General features: G+C 39.9%; 1 protein-coding gene across 1 annotated transcript in view; it reads right to left on the bottom strand.

Annotated features, from left to right (window-relative positions):
- LOC104469323 (breast carcinoma-amplified sequence 3-like) overlaps positions 1-15,869 on the bottom strand; it is a 234,588-nt gene extending 218,719 nt beyond the window's left edge. Inside the window, exons 1-3 of the mRNA XM_010083784.1 lie at positions 15,821-15,869; positions 14,292-14,411; positions 5,297-5,447 (exon numbers count right to left, since the gene is read on the bottom strand). Coding sequence (XP_010082086.1) covers positions 5,297-5,447; positions 14,292-14,411; positions 15,821-15,869 — 320 coding nt within the window. The remainder of the gene's footprint in view (positions 1-5,296; positions 5,448-14,291; positions 14,412-15,820) is intronic.
- Between the last annotated feature and the right edge of the window lie 395 nt (positions 15,870-16,264).

Raw genomic sequence — 16,264 nt, forward strand, 5'->3', positions numbered from 1 at the left:
ACATATTATGTTGACCTGTTATACTTGCAAATGAACAAATTATCTCTACTTTAATTACAAATTGACCCAGGTGGATACAAGCTTCAACGGAAGGTTTTCTTTGTTTGTTTTTATACAGATACAAAATCTTGTATCATGAAGATAAAGTAATTACACTTCAAAAGACTACAGTGGAGTCTTAGTAAAAAGCCGTAAGTGTGAGAGAAACAACTCAGCATTTCCTTTATGTTCACGAGACCCAATTTCTTTTAAGATGACCATTTTTTTTTCCTATGGTATTTATATAAGCAATTGTTTTTCACTATTTCCTTCACACCGTACGGATGGTATGCTAGAGAGAGAATGTACAAATTACAGGGTAACCCAACCTTGAAAAGACAGCACCAGATGGCCATGCTCGGTGACACTAACAGAGCAATGCCAAGGCAAAAAACTCACCGAGCTTCCCCGTTCTTATAGCTAGTGAGAAATTCCAAAGGCAAATTGTGGAATGAAGATGATTTATGTGTCGAAAATCCAACAGAATTTTCTTAATTTCTTATCTGATTCTGCGTTTTAGCAAATTGAAGACTGAAACATTCCCTGTATTTTGTGTTATCACGCTTAATAGCAACTGTTTAAGCTTTTCATAAGCTGTGCAATACCCACTTACTCCAACCCTTATCACTGCATGTCGTCACAGCAAGAATCCTTTCATAAATAGTGCCATCTGAAAAAAATTAGTGCAAACAACTGTATTTCATATCAATTGCAAATCAGTACAGTAGTTGCTTTACTAACAAAACGTATTATAAAATCTAAAGGTGACATGAAACATGTTTGAGAAATACGCCAGAAAGAAAATGTCTGGCTTCAGCATGTAGGAAAGCTGACCTATTGGACTGAGTTCTTCAGCTTTACTTTTTAGCTTTTTTTCTTGACTTTTCTAGCTACTTTTTCCTACTTAATTGTGTCATGGCGTCTTGACTTTGCACTCCTTATTTTTGTTTGCTTCAGTAGTAGAACCTGGGATAAATTAAGCTCTCTGAGTCAAAATAAAACAAATGGATATCAGTGATTTGCAGTACAGATAATATAAGCAATGAAAAACACTAAAATGATAAATTTACATCAGACACTTTACCTATTTTTCACCTTCCTTACTGGGGGTGGAATGAGGGACAGGATGAAGAACGGATGGAGTTTCATGTTCAAAAACACACTACATAATCTTTTGAATGGAAAAAAAGCAAGGTTTACTCCTTTTCCTCCAAGGTACATTGGATGCCTCTGTTTTGACAAGACCCAACTAATGCAGGTTATATCCTGATGTTTCACTAAAGCTATAATGAATTTGAGAATGAAGTATGATACAAACGTAATGACCATATCCCCGGAGGAAGTTGAAACAAATGCTGCTGTCAGAAAAACCAACTTTTATAACAGTTTTTCTTTTGGGGCAATTATTGTATCTTTTATTTCCCTCCTTCCTATTACAGCTCATCTGTGCCCTCACATTGTTCCAAACTGGAAACTAAGTACAACTCATTCCACAAACACAAGGAACGCTTATAAAGCTACTGCAAAACACAAAGCTGTCTTCTAACATATTCTGATTCACGGCCTTTTATAGACAAGCATGAGATGGATCATACAGTCCTTCCCCTTTCAAATCTATAAGCTCTTTGTAAATGAGCAATGAATTAATCCATTCACCAGACTTGAGAAGGAATTCAGCATTACTATTAAAATTTTGAGAGGGAAACTGAGGCACTGATATATAAAGACTTATTAAATCTAGCTCTTTTACTGTCTTACATCCCCCTAATCTTTAAAACATAAGATGCTTCCTCGCTCATTACCGTTAGAGCCCCTCTGGGAAAGCCGACCTGCTCCTCAGAATGTGCTGACAGTACAAACTACAGGAAAGCGAGTCAATGGGATGACAAAATATAGGGACAAAAATTAAGTGCTTCATGAAGGTGCGGAAATTGCAATGAGAGACTTGAAAAAGCAAAGGAACAAACAGCAGGCAGGGAACAAAGAAATGATAGCAATGGCAAGAAGGGAGGTAATGCTCTGAGATACTTAGTGCCAAGAATGTAAATTGTTTTTAGAGTAAGAGAGGCGAATGACTGATCAGAAAATGTTCCAAAACCCACAGGTTTGGATGAGAAAAGAACGCATCTGTGATGAACAGCACAGCAACGACACAACTCCAGATTCTGATCTTTCATTCCCATTGGGCTACAGTGAACACTTTTAAAAAATTGACTGCCATTCCGCTTGTCAGGTAAAATGACACGCTTTGCAGCTCTGCTTGAGACAGATGAGATTAAGAGCACTGATCAGTCCTTTCAGTACCTGAAAAATATTTTGCTATCTTGGATACTAGCAGCAAAAATACCCTAACTTGACATTTTGATTAATAAAAACCGCAAAACTTGATTGAGATGTCTAGTATTAGAGAAGCTTTTCATACGTTACAAGCAATTAAAACAGATAAATCTGGAACTGCTAATTATGTGGTATTCTTTTAGTCTTCCTTTTTACTTTTTGAAATTTACTGCAACAGATCAAATTTTTTATTCTTTAAAAGTAGCAACAGCAGGAAAGGAATCTGCTTTGAGGGCCACTGAACAGGGACTGTAAAACCCAACTGATAGCGAGTTCGTCTCTTTTTCTGATCACTGCACAATCCCAAGGTTAAGCAGCTGCTCCCAAAGAAAAGCCTTGTTTCCTCGGAGCAGTGCTTAAAGGTGCTGACCATGTAGGTGTAAATACATCTGTCTTTTGCCATTTGCAGTAATACATGCCTCCTACACTTCTCAGAGTGAGGCAGATGGTCTTTGTCCTGTCTAAATATTACACTGTACAGACTTACATTGCTATGTGTTTCTAGAAATATGAGGGCAGATGTTAAACATGTTAAACACACGCTTTGCCCCCTGGAGGTTTAAGTTAAGGCTGCTGTCTCAATTTGGTCATTTTAGGCATGCCAGGCTTCTTGGATCCTAGGCATTCCTATTAAATCCCTGCTTTATAAATACAGCTTTTCATGTTAATTTTGTGTACTTTCATCAAATATTTTGGATGCAGAACAAATGAAGGAAGCTCTCAGCTTAGCATTACACATCTACACGGGCTTTGCTGAAAATTATGATCCTCATTCATGAAAACTCTATTTACACAGCAGGGTATTTCCCATGACTGTTGTCTTCACCCCTTACATAAACCTCACTAAATATTTTAAATTTAATTAGTCTTTAAAGTTACACAAAATAATAAGACAGGGACAGTTTTGTGAATAGTAAAATTTAAGTTAAGAAAACTATGAATATGAACACTCTGAATATGTTTAAGATATTTAAGAATAAAACATTAAATAAAATAATGCAGATTTATTACATTTGCAGTAGTTGTACAAAAGTTTGCTGGTATCACCACAGCATTAAGGTAACAGCCTTTGTAAAGACCAGTGCATGAATTACTACTGTAAACCAAGTGCTTTTTTTCAAATCATCCTCCTCACCATTGCTCCTGTCACCCTACCTTCCCTCAACAGACCCTCGGATGGCTTTTTATTTTCTACGTCTTGCCCCACCTCGTTCCAAGTTTCTATTCCATTCTAGGAGTCCAACAACAGACCCCAGAATTACATTTCTGTCCTCTGACTGCACTCTTCAAGTGACCTTTTTGATGTTTTCCCTCTTTCGGGAACTGTAACTCCCTGCACATCAGCCTCCCCCCCGTCCTCAGCCCAGATCACACCTTCCTATATTTTCAAAATCCACCTGATTGCTAGCGCTATCTATTTCCCTTGCCCGTGTTTAAAATGTAGGCAGGAAAAAAAAGCAAAAATAAGCAACTGAAATGTATCTGTGGAAGAAGTTAAACCACAACACTGCCCTTATACTGTTTCTGTACTGATTCCTAAGTCCCTTTTACAATTATCTGTGAAGTTCAGGAACTTATCTGCAGACAGCCCCTGTGCTTAGAGCAATCATGTTTCATAGTTCATGACTTGGCTCAACAAGCCTAATGAAATTCCTGTTTACAGCAACGAGAGCAGGACTGGATTGTTAGATAGACATACATATAGATACACATGTATATATGTGCATATACACAAGCTTTAGAACCTCACCATGCATTCTTAGTGCACTAAACAAAACAGTCATGTCCTGAACACTCAAGCACAGAATATGGGAATTACTCAGGCAGAGAGGGATTATTCGCAAGCTCTCGCCTGAAAAATAATTCCTGGTTCATGAAACACAAGGCAAAATTCACCTCACTATTGGGGTTTGAGCAAGAAGCTGCTGAAGCAAGCAAGACAGCGTCTGCACCCATCTGCCAAAATGCAGGAAAATGTTATGAACCTCTAGGACTCTCAATTGTTTCATCCAACCACATGTCATATGCAACGTATGATTCATAAAAATATAAAAGCAATCTGTAAATTAATCAGATTTTTAACTACAAAATACTCAGGAATTTGAACAACCAAAAAGGGAGACAGAAAAGACCATTAACTAATCACCCACTAGCTTTACGTATTAATTGCAAAAACCAAAGATTTGAAATTCAGCAAGAGAAAAATATCAACTGCTGAACAGTATCAATTAACTTAATATTGTTGCAGTTTATGAAGCTCACAGAACCTGCTTAGTTCTTACAACATACATATATTTAGTAGAGCTTTTCATGACAAATATCTTGAAGTGCGTTATCATGGCACAGTGAGAAGTACCAAAGTGCACCTGGCTCCGGAATAAAGTCCATACATGAATCTCATAGTACAGAACAGTCACTTCAGAGGAAAAATAAGGTCAAGAAAACAGCAGGATTCAGTTTTCTCTTTATACTCAACCTGGCTTACCGTGTTTCCGTTTCTGATAGTCAAAAACAATTTCTGCTTGAAAAGTTTGGAAATCAAAATAAACAAACTTTTTTAAAAAAAGTAAACCCATAGCTTTTTCTGATTGAACACAGCTCTGCTTATGTTTCATACCAATTCCTGGTGTGAAACTTCCCCTGATGTCAGCATACAGTATTTCCCATATGGTAGACTGTAAGAAAATGACCCACCCAAATGAATATTCCTGAATTTTCAGATTTGTTTTCAGGTTTTGCTTACTTATCTGATGCTGCTTTTCTTTTCTTGTCTCCTCCTTCCCCTACCCCCCTTCTGTTGCCACTACATTACATGGACTGAAATTAAAAGATGGAATAAAACTAAGTATCACCAGTAACACTAATTATTTCCATATTAATTATAAATAACGTTAAGAAAGGTTTGTGCAGATACACTTACCCTGTGCGTTTGGTGATGGTCCCTAAGGTCATTGGCTGTTTGATCTGAGCAAGAGGCAACACCACAGTCAAACTTGGAAGAGGCAGGAGTCGAGGGTTCCCAGGGTTATTGTTTGTGAAGTTATTGTAAGTGTCTTGGCTGTTCAATTTACCTTGATGGGATAGAGATGGAATAAAACACATTATTGGAATTTTTTCCTTCATTTATAATTTCTAAACAACTGCCTGAAATAAGCCATTCCCGAAAAAAGAAAAAAAAAAAAAAAAGAAATAACAAGCTCCTATTGTAAGCAAAAACATATTTTAAAAAGTCATCTTCATTTCAGGTAAAAAATAAATGACAACGGAAGCAGCAAATCTTTATTTTTATATATGGGGACAAAGTTCCCTTCCATGGAAGGGAAATTAGTCATGCTGCTGCTGCTTGCCTGAGAGTTTTGTTCACCGAAATGTTTTCAAGTTTGATTTGAAGAACAAGCTCTGGATTCCAATTCTCTATTAAAAAAAAAAAAAAAAAAGTAAATCTGGAAGGGAACTATTTTCCTGAAGTACCACATACAGTGTCGGTAATTGAAAGTTCTGAAAAGGTCGCTTTTGTTGTCTCTGTGGATAAAGGCACATGTAATAGCAATCAGCTGAAGTGAGACTGGAAGAAAATAACAAGTAACTATACAAAATAAAGCCATATACAGCTACATGTAAAAATCAAGAAAGTATCAAAAAAGTAACTAATTTTATATTAATTCAAAAAAGAAGAAAACAAAACGTAGGTACTCAAAAAAAAAGGAAGAGGAAAACATAACAAAAAAATCCCAACAACCCTAAATTTAGCTTGTTTCAAAGACGTCTGCGCTGGATATACGCCCAGTTTAGATACGCTTTCTTACTTTCTGCATCATTCTGTAGTCACAACCTTTCATTCTTCAGTTACAAAAGGAAACTAGCTACAAATTTCATGGACAGTAAAGAAAGAAATGTGAAGAAACCAAAGAAAGAAGTTAAACAAAAAAGGGGCCAGTCTGTTTATAACAGAATCAAAAGTACTTTAAATAGACAAGCAACCATGAATTAAAAGGTTTAGATCATTAACTTGTTTTTCTGTGTTCCTATAATGCTGTGAAACGCTGGCTTTGTTCTTAATCAAAAGGGAGCCATATTGGGAATTAGGTTCCTAAACAACCAATGCATTCTACAGAGATATTATACAAATCCCAGGCCAAATCCATACAACCCGACTGAAGAGCCGCCACCTTTTTTCAAGGAAGAAAAACAGCACAGAAAAGGGTTTCTCACAGGAAGCTGCCTGAAAAGCTTTAATGGTACTTCAGATGGACTGAAAAATAGGAAAAGGAAGGCGGAAAAATCTTAATGAATGTCTCATCATCCTAAAGACACTCAATGCTGCCTTTACTCTTCTTTTAATACTATATAACTGTAAGCTCAGGGGTTTTATTTGTTTTTTCTACAAAGTCCGTAGACCTCTGCACCTTAGAAAAGCACAATAACAAAAATGATGAAATTACAAAGTGTATTTTGTGTCAAGTATCTGGCCTGAACATTGGTCAATACATTTTAAGAGAAATAGCAAGGCTTTAATGAATAACAAGCCTATTGAAGTCTCGGAGAGCAGATTTCATTAATAGCAATTTTCCTGCACCAACTTGGAATAAAAAGAAACAGGAAAAGGAAAAAAAACAAACAAAAAAAAAAAAAAACCAAACCCCAACTAGCTCAGTTTTAAATTAAGACCGAGATGCAATTAATTTTTTTAAGATTAGTTTCATAATGCATTCTTGGTTCTTGTAGAGAGGAGTATGAATAGTTTTCTGCATTGTTGTCTAATTAGTCACTGTTGCATGTAATCAAGGCCCCTCTGAAAGTGTTTCGCTCTCCTATATTCATCATGAGCAACTGCGTGCTACACAGCAAACAGCGACGGCGGCTACAGAGGGGGCTCCAAATGTCTGTAATTTGTTTTCTTTTACTTGTTAGGAATATAATGATTAACTCTGAACTACTGAACCAAATGGCTGTGGGGTAACAGTGCTCTCTCTCAAGGCACATTTACTCACTCAGTTCCCCCCCGCTCCCAGCATCATGTATTTTCCATACGCAAAACCTTTGGTTGATTCAACAGAATATTTGCATGCAGAGAAACGAGGCATTTACAGATGGCCTTCCGACACACGGATGAGCTGCTTTACGTTCATACAAGTTGAGGAATCTCAAGGCAGTTAAAGATCTGCAGAAAACTGCAGGGTTAACTCATCACTTAGGAGTTTTTTATTAATTGTAGCGACAACATCCTACAAATTTTTTGGCTCACACACAAGGAAACACAAAGTAAACAAAAACAAATCACTCAACCCTACAGAGAGAACGGAAAACGTATAAAAGAGATGCTGAATGGGACCAAAATCTAAGATGATTCTTCTTTGAAAAAAAAAAAATAATCAGAGGTCAAGCATTTAATTTTTAAATGTACAGCTTAATCTGATGACTACAAACGTCAATTAAAAAATTAACTAAACCAGAGCTCTTAATGCACAGCACTTCACAGCACAAACATGATAAAAAAATTTAGCAATGACAAATGGAAAAGCTGTATTTTCCTAACGTATATCCCTATAACTCTTGCCTGCCAATCTATATTTTCTGCAGCAACATTCAGTTGCTTAACTGCAAATAAATGTAAGTAAAAGTGATGCAAGTCAAAAACTAAAAGTTGTGGAATGCTACAAAAAGCAGACAAATTATTTCTGATAATAATATTTTCTTGAAAATCTGACTACAATGACATTAGGATGGTGCAGGTGAATAAGGTTAAAGAAAATCATGCTCAAAAGAAAAAGTAAAAATATTTGCTTTCATTTCCACTGAATTATTTTTAGTTATTTTTATGATGGAAATGTTCTACACTGATATATCTTCATTGTATGTTGCCTACACGCTTGTTGCCTTAGCTGCCCAGCCCTGGGGATCCAGCCAGGAAATGCCCTCTCACGACGGGGGCTGTCCCTTCTCTAAGCGTTCAGCAGAAGTGTTCTGAACTTCATCGGAACAAAACAGCATCACACACTACGTTTAATCAAAGTCATTTTAAACCCCCACAATTTTATGGTGTGCTGTTGCGCCCATCTAGAGATCCGACCAAGTCACCCTCCATTCCTCCAGCCCTTTGAAGGAGGAAGCTCCTCCTGCAGTAAACGGGAGTTGTGTGCGCACAGGACTGCCATACGAGGCCAAAAGAGCACAAAGAACGCAGTCAAGCATCAACATTATTTCTACAGCTTAAGCAGTTGTTGATTCACTGTCAAAGGACAAGCAACAAATAAACCAAAGTTTAAGTCCGCTAGAAATATCAAACCTTTTCCATACAGCAGAATCCTGTACTCAAATTACCTTGCCACATGCGGATGGTATATATTCATTCTTGTAAGGAAATATGTATATTAACAAAGAATAAAACCCTGGGATTACAGCTTCAGATAGAGTAGCTTCACTTAGCCCTGGTGATTTAACGTTCAGTGCCAGCTTGGCTCTATGCTGGCAGCTACACACAAATCACATCCTAGTGACTATTCAAGGAATACTTTCTATTGCAATTAATTTAGACAAAATTAATCGCCATCACCACAATTTCATGGCAAACCTGCCCTTTCAAGAATCAGTCTGAGCATCTTCAGCCCAGCATCCCCAGCAACAAGGCACCTGAACTTGGTGGTCACCCAGAGCATGAGCTCAACAGCGCTCGGGACCCTGTGCAAGGCAAGTCCTTTCGGTTGTTTGTCTTTCCACGTGCTGCCACGGAAGAGATTTTCAGATGATGGTTCAAGAGCTGTGCACAGAATACATTAAAGCCAGTTTAGGCTAAGGTTTATTTCCCCCGTATTCCTCCCATTTGCTGGTGTTCCCTCTCCAGCTTGGGTCACAGCTCAGGACGCAGCCGAAAGGAAGCACTGGCATTATTTTTTTCACTGAAATATTACAGACTCAAAAGTTGAAATTCCTGATCATAACCAAACCCAAGTCAAAACAACTCCTACAGTTAACCAGAGTTCAGCCTTTTAGACTTCTATTGGAGAAAAATAAAAGAAAAAAGAGTCTTATGTCTCAGTGTAAGCTGCTAGTAAAGCTCTTACTAATTTCACTACGGGACTTGCAAAAAGCCGAGGATGTTGTGGCTCGAGTCCTCTGATAGCAGAAGTTCATTTCCAAGTGCAGCATGAGCTTGGATAAACACTGCCTGCTGAGATACAGAAAACATGATCGTCCAGCTCTGCCTGCGTACCTGCTTGCTGAACGTCTGCAACGAAACAACCACCATATCATCCACCCAAAACCTGAGCCACGCTTCTCCAGACTTTTTATTCCACAAATACTCAAAGGCAAAATGGATTAAGTTGAGGATAAAAGTGAAGAAAGAAAACAACAATGGGCTTTGTTGTGAGAGAGAGGGAGCGGCGGCCGTGCCGGCCTGGCCGGGGTGTATTCCCAAGCTGGCCATCATTAACAGACTCACTTCCACCCAGAAAAAAAGGGAGGCCTGAAAGTGCCGGACAAAAGAAATCCCAGCAGACAAAGAAAAAACAAATTAAAAGCACCATTATAAAACACAGATGCTATAAGGAAAATAAACTTCACAAGATTTACTGGGTTTTGACAAAGCTGGACATCTGTGGAAAAGACATCAGGAGCAGCTCCCAGGTAGGGCCCAGCCTGGCTCGCGGCCCCGCGGCTTCGTCCTCGCCTTCACCCTCCTCACCGCAGCCCACGGCCAGCCATCGCCTCGGAGCCGGGCAGAGGAGTCACTATCCACTGCCCACGTACCTTCGCCACTGCAAGGTTAAGTCATTGATAGCTACAAATTTTATTCACGATTACTTACAATTATCATTAAACCTACAAAATACTCTGAAGGCATGAACATGAGATTTAAACATTTGATCAAATCACACATTTCTAAGTTTTCAAAATACACTTTTGGATGGGAAGGGAAAGATACTCTTAGGGGAAAACATGCTAGACCTGTGAGCTTGTAACACTGTATAAAATAGCATTCAATCAACTGAAAGCAATTAATAGAGTAAACTTGTCCTCTTCTGATCAGCTAAGAGCCTTGATGAATTCAAGCCAGATTCCCAGTTGTTCAGCATTTGAACGGAGTACTTCAGGGCACTGCTGTCAGAGATCATCTCTGAGGAGGGAGGAAGAAAAACATCCTGATTTTTGCAGCTACTAAAGACATAAATATACATCCAAATGCAGCAGGGCAGATACACTCCCACCAGCCCCAAGGAGCTCATCTATGCACGCAGCATGCACGGTATCACGTTAACGCGACCAAATCACTTCTCGCCTGATGCAAACCTCGCTCTGCTACATCCCTACCACAGGTCCCAGCCCCGCACGCAGGCAACAGCCTCAGCCCGTCAGGTGGAAAGGGAGCTCCGCAATCCACAGCCCAGGTTAAGACCCAAACCACACCCTAACACCACCTTACCACCAAACTGACGGTGGCCCAGATGGTTTTTTCTGGTAGGAAAGTACTGACCATAAGGATTTTAGTTCCTCTAGACACTTTACATGAAAAACTGAAGTGGTATCGAGCACCTCTCAGCCTCATAATAAAATCATTCTACGTTGATTTTTTTTGTTTTTCTTCCATAACTCCAATACAAAAAGCTCAGTAATGCAGTGTCATTAAAATTCAAACCCCACTTGATTAGCTTTTGTATCTTACAGTATTTAACAGACTACATTTCAAAGCGTACCACGTACCCTGCTGACATTAACACTACATATAAACAACTTTAATTTGGGAAATAAAAACGCAGTAACTCCAGGCTATGCAATCATGTGGAGGCCGAGTTCTACCAAAACGAACTGTGTTCGGCCATTATTTCTGTTTAGTGTAACACTGAAGATTCCTCAACTAAACATTCACTAATCGCATAACGCAAGGGTAATAAAATCCTTTCTAGCTGGCAGACAGAAAACGGCAGGAAAAACAGAAGTGTCATGGATGCGGTGCCTTATTTTTTTTTGCTTTTTATTCAATACAAAGTTTCCCGGATGAGAATGGAAAGCTTCCCAGCTTCAGTTCCAAGACTTTCACCCTCATTTCTGACCTTTTCTCAGACATGTTCCAGTATAATCTGTAATCTACTACAGTCGGAAGAGGAAACAGCAGCGCCCTGGTGAGAAACGCTGCCTTGTGACCCGAATAGAGAACCCTGCGGAAGCAATGCTGGCTCGCAGAAGTCGTTTGGAAGAGCTTGACAGACAAACTCAATAGCGTCCCGAGGAACACACTCCACACCACAAGCGCTAATTACTGCCAAAGTGGGCTTTTTCTTTTATGTTTTGTTTTATTCAGTTTTATCTTTGTAAAATGTTACACATTTTCCTAGAAAAAGTCAGGAAACTAATTGTTTTAGTTAACGATCTCTTCTAAATTAAAGTTACGTTGCAATTTCCTTGAATTGTATCCTACCAAATTTAGCCTCACTTCACACCCTAACCCTCAATATTTCCAGTACAATTAGACCCATTAAAGGAAGAATATTATGTATTAGCTACAGCATGTACGCACACATGATCTAGCTACTTAGAGCAAATTTTTCTCTCAGATAAACTGGTGGAAGTCCAAAACCTATCACTGACTTATTCCATTGAAATGGTTGGGAGAAAATAACGCAGCCGGCTGTTTTCATAACGTTTAAAACCGCTTGATACTGAACCTTTGGAAACACAGCTGCACTAAATCTCATGATTTTCCTCAGAAGGCAGAACTTTCTCTCTATTTGCATCCAAGCAAGGCATGTGATGGTGACAGGCGAGCTCGTAGGTCAGAATCCTCCACAGAGACATGCAAGCCCAAGTGCCTCAGCCCTGATGAGACAGAGTCCTCTGCCCTCTCACCCCAGTCCTTGAACTTCAGCTCTTCCAACTGCTCGGCAGCGTCATCCACTCAAAATCTGAACATGGCCTCATCGGATTCCCTTCCTCCTTTGGAGGTTTCTCTTCCTTCTACTATCTTCAGAGGTTTCAGAGACTTTGTCCCTCAGTTACAAAGCGTCCCACTGACACCCGAAAATCTCCTCTTGTCCTTGGCGAAGGTTATAAGGGAGAAGGAGCTGCTGTGACGCCTTTGCTGCCCATTCTCTCTACCTGGCCAAAGATGGATTATGAAAGAACAGTTCAAACCTCAAGCTCTGCCTGGGATTTGAACCAATCATTTACATCTACAATTAGTGATGTATGGCTGGCCATTTCGCCTACCTCCATGCGTATTTCTTCTTTTCCTGCGTGGAAAAGAAATTACACTGATGGTCCAGAGGAATAAAAATGGAGAGGAAACCACTTCTGCCAGAACATCAGCAGTGTCTCAGGCCCCATGGCACCTCTCACCAGCAGCTGTGAGGACATCCATAGTGCAAACTGCCTTGTGTAAAAAATATCTCCTTGAAAATCTGAAAAAATGTCTCCTCCTTCCCTCACCGTTTCCCCTTCTGACTTTATACAGATACCGGTTTGCTGTGCTAAAGTTTCTCAAAGAGGAACAGTAAAAGTGCCTTGAAGCATTTCTTTACAAAACAACCCCTCCACCACCACATGTACAAGTCTGGTGGAATAATCATCTCTCAGGACTTATTTAACTAAAAATATTGTTGGTGCAAAGCTGAAGTCCATTTATGGGCAAAAACTCTCCGTAAAGTAAAAACAACAACAAAACTCGTTTGCCAGCTGTTGGCTCCGGGTTTTGCACAGCCATAAAGCAGGCGGCAGCAGTAACACTTCAGCTGGTTCGCTCCAGATGGTGGTCACCAGCAAGATCAGCCAAACCGGCCTTTCTGCTCCTCGGTCCTCTCCAGTAAATGCCAGGCACAGGCAAGGAGGGCTCCAAATGTTGCCATCCTGTTTGGACCGGACCTTGCACCTTCGGCTCTTCACAGATTAAAGGACTGCAAGATTAGTTTCTTGTAACTACTATGGGTATGGTAATGGAATATTTTGCAAAGAAATGTAAAAGTGCACTGCCCATCCTCCTCAACACATGGCTGCAAGCCAGCTCTGGACCACAAGCTGTGGCTACCACAGCCCTGGACTTGAGCTTGCAAACTCTTCTGAGGAAAGGACTATGTGAGCTCAGAGTTAACACTCCACTAATGAGGTTATCGTACAGACAGCTTCTAGGCACTGTGGAGACTTTGTTGCTCCAATTTCTTGCACATGGGAATTTTACTAACACTGCCTGCTGGTGAATGATGAAGCGCTTGAGAAAACAAGTATGCACGATTACTGCCCCTCGTCATGTCTATCAATCGTAATTCAAATCAACACAGTTCTGAATTCAAAGCCTTCCTTCAGGGATGATTCTGAGATGCTTCAGCATTGTGAACTTTAGAAAATTTGGGTGTCTCAGACTTCTCTTCCAAATGATACAGAATAAAATTATTTTAATTTTTTTGTATAATTATTTTAAATTTTTTTGTATAGGGACAACACAGTCAGAAAAACTGGTCAGCTTGTCTTAGAAACTGCAAATGGGAATTTCTGAAGGACACCTCTGTAGGAAGCCATGCTGGGTGAGGAGGCAGGGAAAGTTTAATAGCAGCCCCTTACCCAAAGGGCTTGGCTTATTAGAATTTAGTATTTACAATAAACTACACATTAATACATTCATGGCTTTTTCCCCCCATCTCCACCTTTTAACCTATACTTTATAGTTTCTTGCTCTAGCTGCAACAATTAGCTCAAATATTTTAGCATCTGAATTCAATCCAGGTTGAATACACAGTATCTATCCCAAGTTATGTGGAAAAAAAAATGCCTTGAGAATCACTGCATATGAGAACTTGATAATAATATCCATGGATAATTATAATAAATGGCTTGTCTGAAACACCCATAGAATAGGAACTGAAGTAAACCATAGCAATCTCTCTCCCTCTTCCACCCACCGCACACCCTCGGCAGCCCTGCTCTTTTACCCATGACCGTTAAGGATGTTTCTGGCTCTGTGACAGCATCGTGACTCGGGTCATGAGAAGTGTCAAAGACGCATTTCCTTGAGATGGGAAAAAGCAACTGATTTTCACAGCCCACAAAGGCTAAGCAAAAAGAATAAGCCCAATCAGCATATTTAAGGGTAAAGATAAACCTTTTAAAAGATACAAGTATATTTTATTTCCAATCTTAATGCTTACGTTTCTTTCCATAAAGTGTTTACATTTTTCAGACTACCAAAAACGCACAGTTGATTTAAATGCCTTATTGAAGAATAATAAACTCAAAGACAACAAGAGCAGCACCCATTTACTGCATAATCAACCATCGATCGTATACACAGGGCATCTGATTCCGGCTGCCGGCACGAGGGATCAGCCCTGGCTCCCCTCTCAACAGGGGCAGCGGCTGTGCCCCAGAATACCCACTGCCAGGGGAAGCAGAAGGTGTTGGCTCGAACTCAGCAGGTCCATCAGATAAAATGACTGTTCCCACCAGCTCGTGTCCAATTCCTTTCCCTCGCTGGTTCCTAACGCAGAGATTCACATGCTTTCACCTTCCTTCATGCCAAACCCTACTTGTCATACAACACCCTCAATACTTAAACCTCCTCCTTTAGCTGATATGGTCTCTTGAAAAACTCTAGATTCTACTTTCTCACCTTCTGATCAAACCCAGTACAGGCCTGTATCAAGTGAGCAAAGCTACTTTTTGTCATTTCACTGACCGCAGCTCCCTCAAGCCACTTACATTCCTTGACCTACCAACAAATTTCTGGACCATGCTGTCTCCCCTGTACTAGACCTCTCCTGACCTAATCCCAGCCTTTCCCCTTTTGTGCTTTGGACACAAACACCATTCAGAAAACCTTTCCTGCATCACTCCTTCCGTGACCAGCTCTCTTCAGCTGGCTCGTTATTTCAAAGCTCAATCTTAGTGACTGCTTTTATGCTGATCACACTCATTGCTCCTTAAAACACTGTGCAGCTGCATACAAGTGTATTTAGTCCTCGGCACAGACACATAAAGCATCCTGAGAAGCCATAAAGTAGTTGAGTATGTTCCTTTTTGTGCAGCACTAATATTGCTATTTATCAGTTTCCAATTGGCAAGAACTGCAAAACCCTACCAAAAGCGATACACAATCTGCAGGATGTCTTTAGTACTCGCGATGGATGAGAAGGAAATACCCTACCCTGTCTTTTATATACTTGGTTAATTGGTGAGATGTGCAGATGGAAAAACATCACTTTGCTGTAAATTAAGAGAAAGAAATCGAGGGAACAATTGAAATAACAAAAGAAACCTAAAATGTCATGTTATTAAGTCATTTTCAGACAAACACCTAAAAACGCCGTTACCGCTTTTCCTTGGATTCCCTCAAGTACATGCCTCTGACACATCAACACTTGACCCTATAGAAATTTTCCTCTGTTTGATGTTACCAAGGCTGAAATCATCCATCTTGACAGGAAAAACTTCATTGGGACGCTCACATCTGTAGTAATCCAACTCCTCTCTGCCTTCCACCTTCCTTTCACCTCCCGATCCATCTCCGACATCGCGGTCTCCTGTGCACTACCTATTACTTCCCCTCCGCCGGCCTACCCACAATCTTTCTGAAACAGTTTGCTTTGACGACTGCTATGGCATTTGCTGTGCTAAGTCACTCAGTCATATATTTTTACACTCCATATCTCAAGAGCAGCAATTCCCTTCTGATGTCAGTCTCCTTCAATTTCCAATTTATCTGGAATACTCCCAACTTCTTTTTCAAATATAAAGGCAAACATACATTTGCCCTAGTCCCAGGTCCACACTGTTTACAAAAGCCCACTTCTAAAACGCTTTATGTACAGACACGAACTCCCCTCATGTCAGAATTTATCAGTCTACTTCCCTACTTATCTGAAGGGAACGGATCTTTTCCTTCCACTTCAGGAACTATCCAAAACAC

Source organism: Pterocles gutturalis, unplaced genomic scaffold, assembly GCF_000699245.1.
Source record: "Pterocles gutturalis isolate BGI_N339 unplaced genomic scaffold, ASM69924v1 scaffold8140, whole genome shotgun sequence".
Classification (NCBI taxonomy): Eukaryota; Metazoa; Chordata; class Aves; order Pterocliformes; family Pteroclidae; genus Pterocles; species Pterocles gutturalis.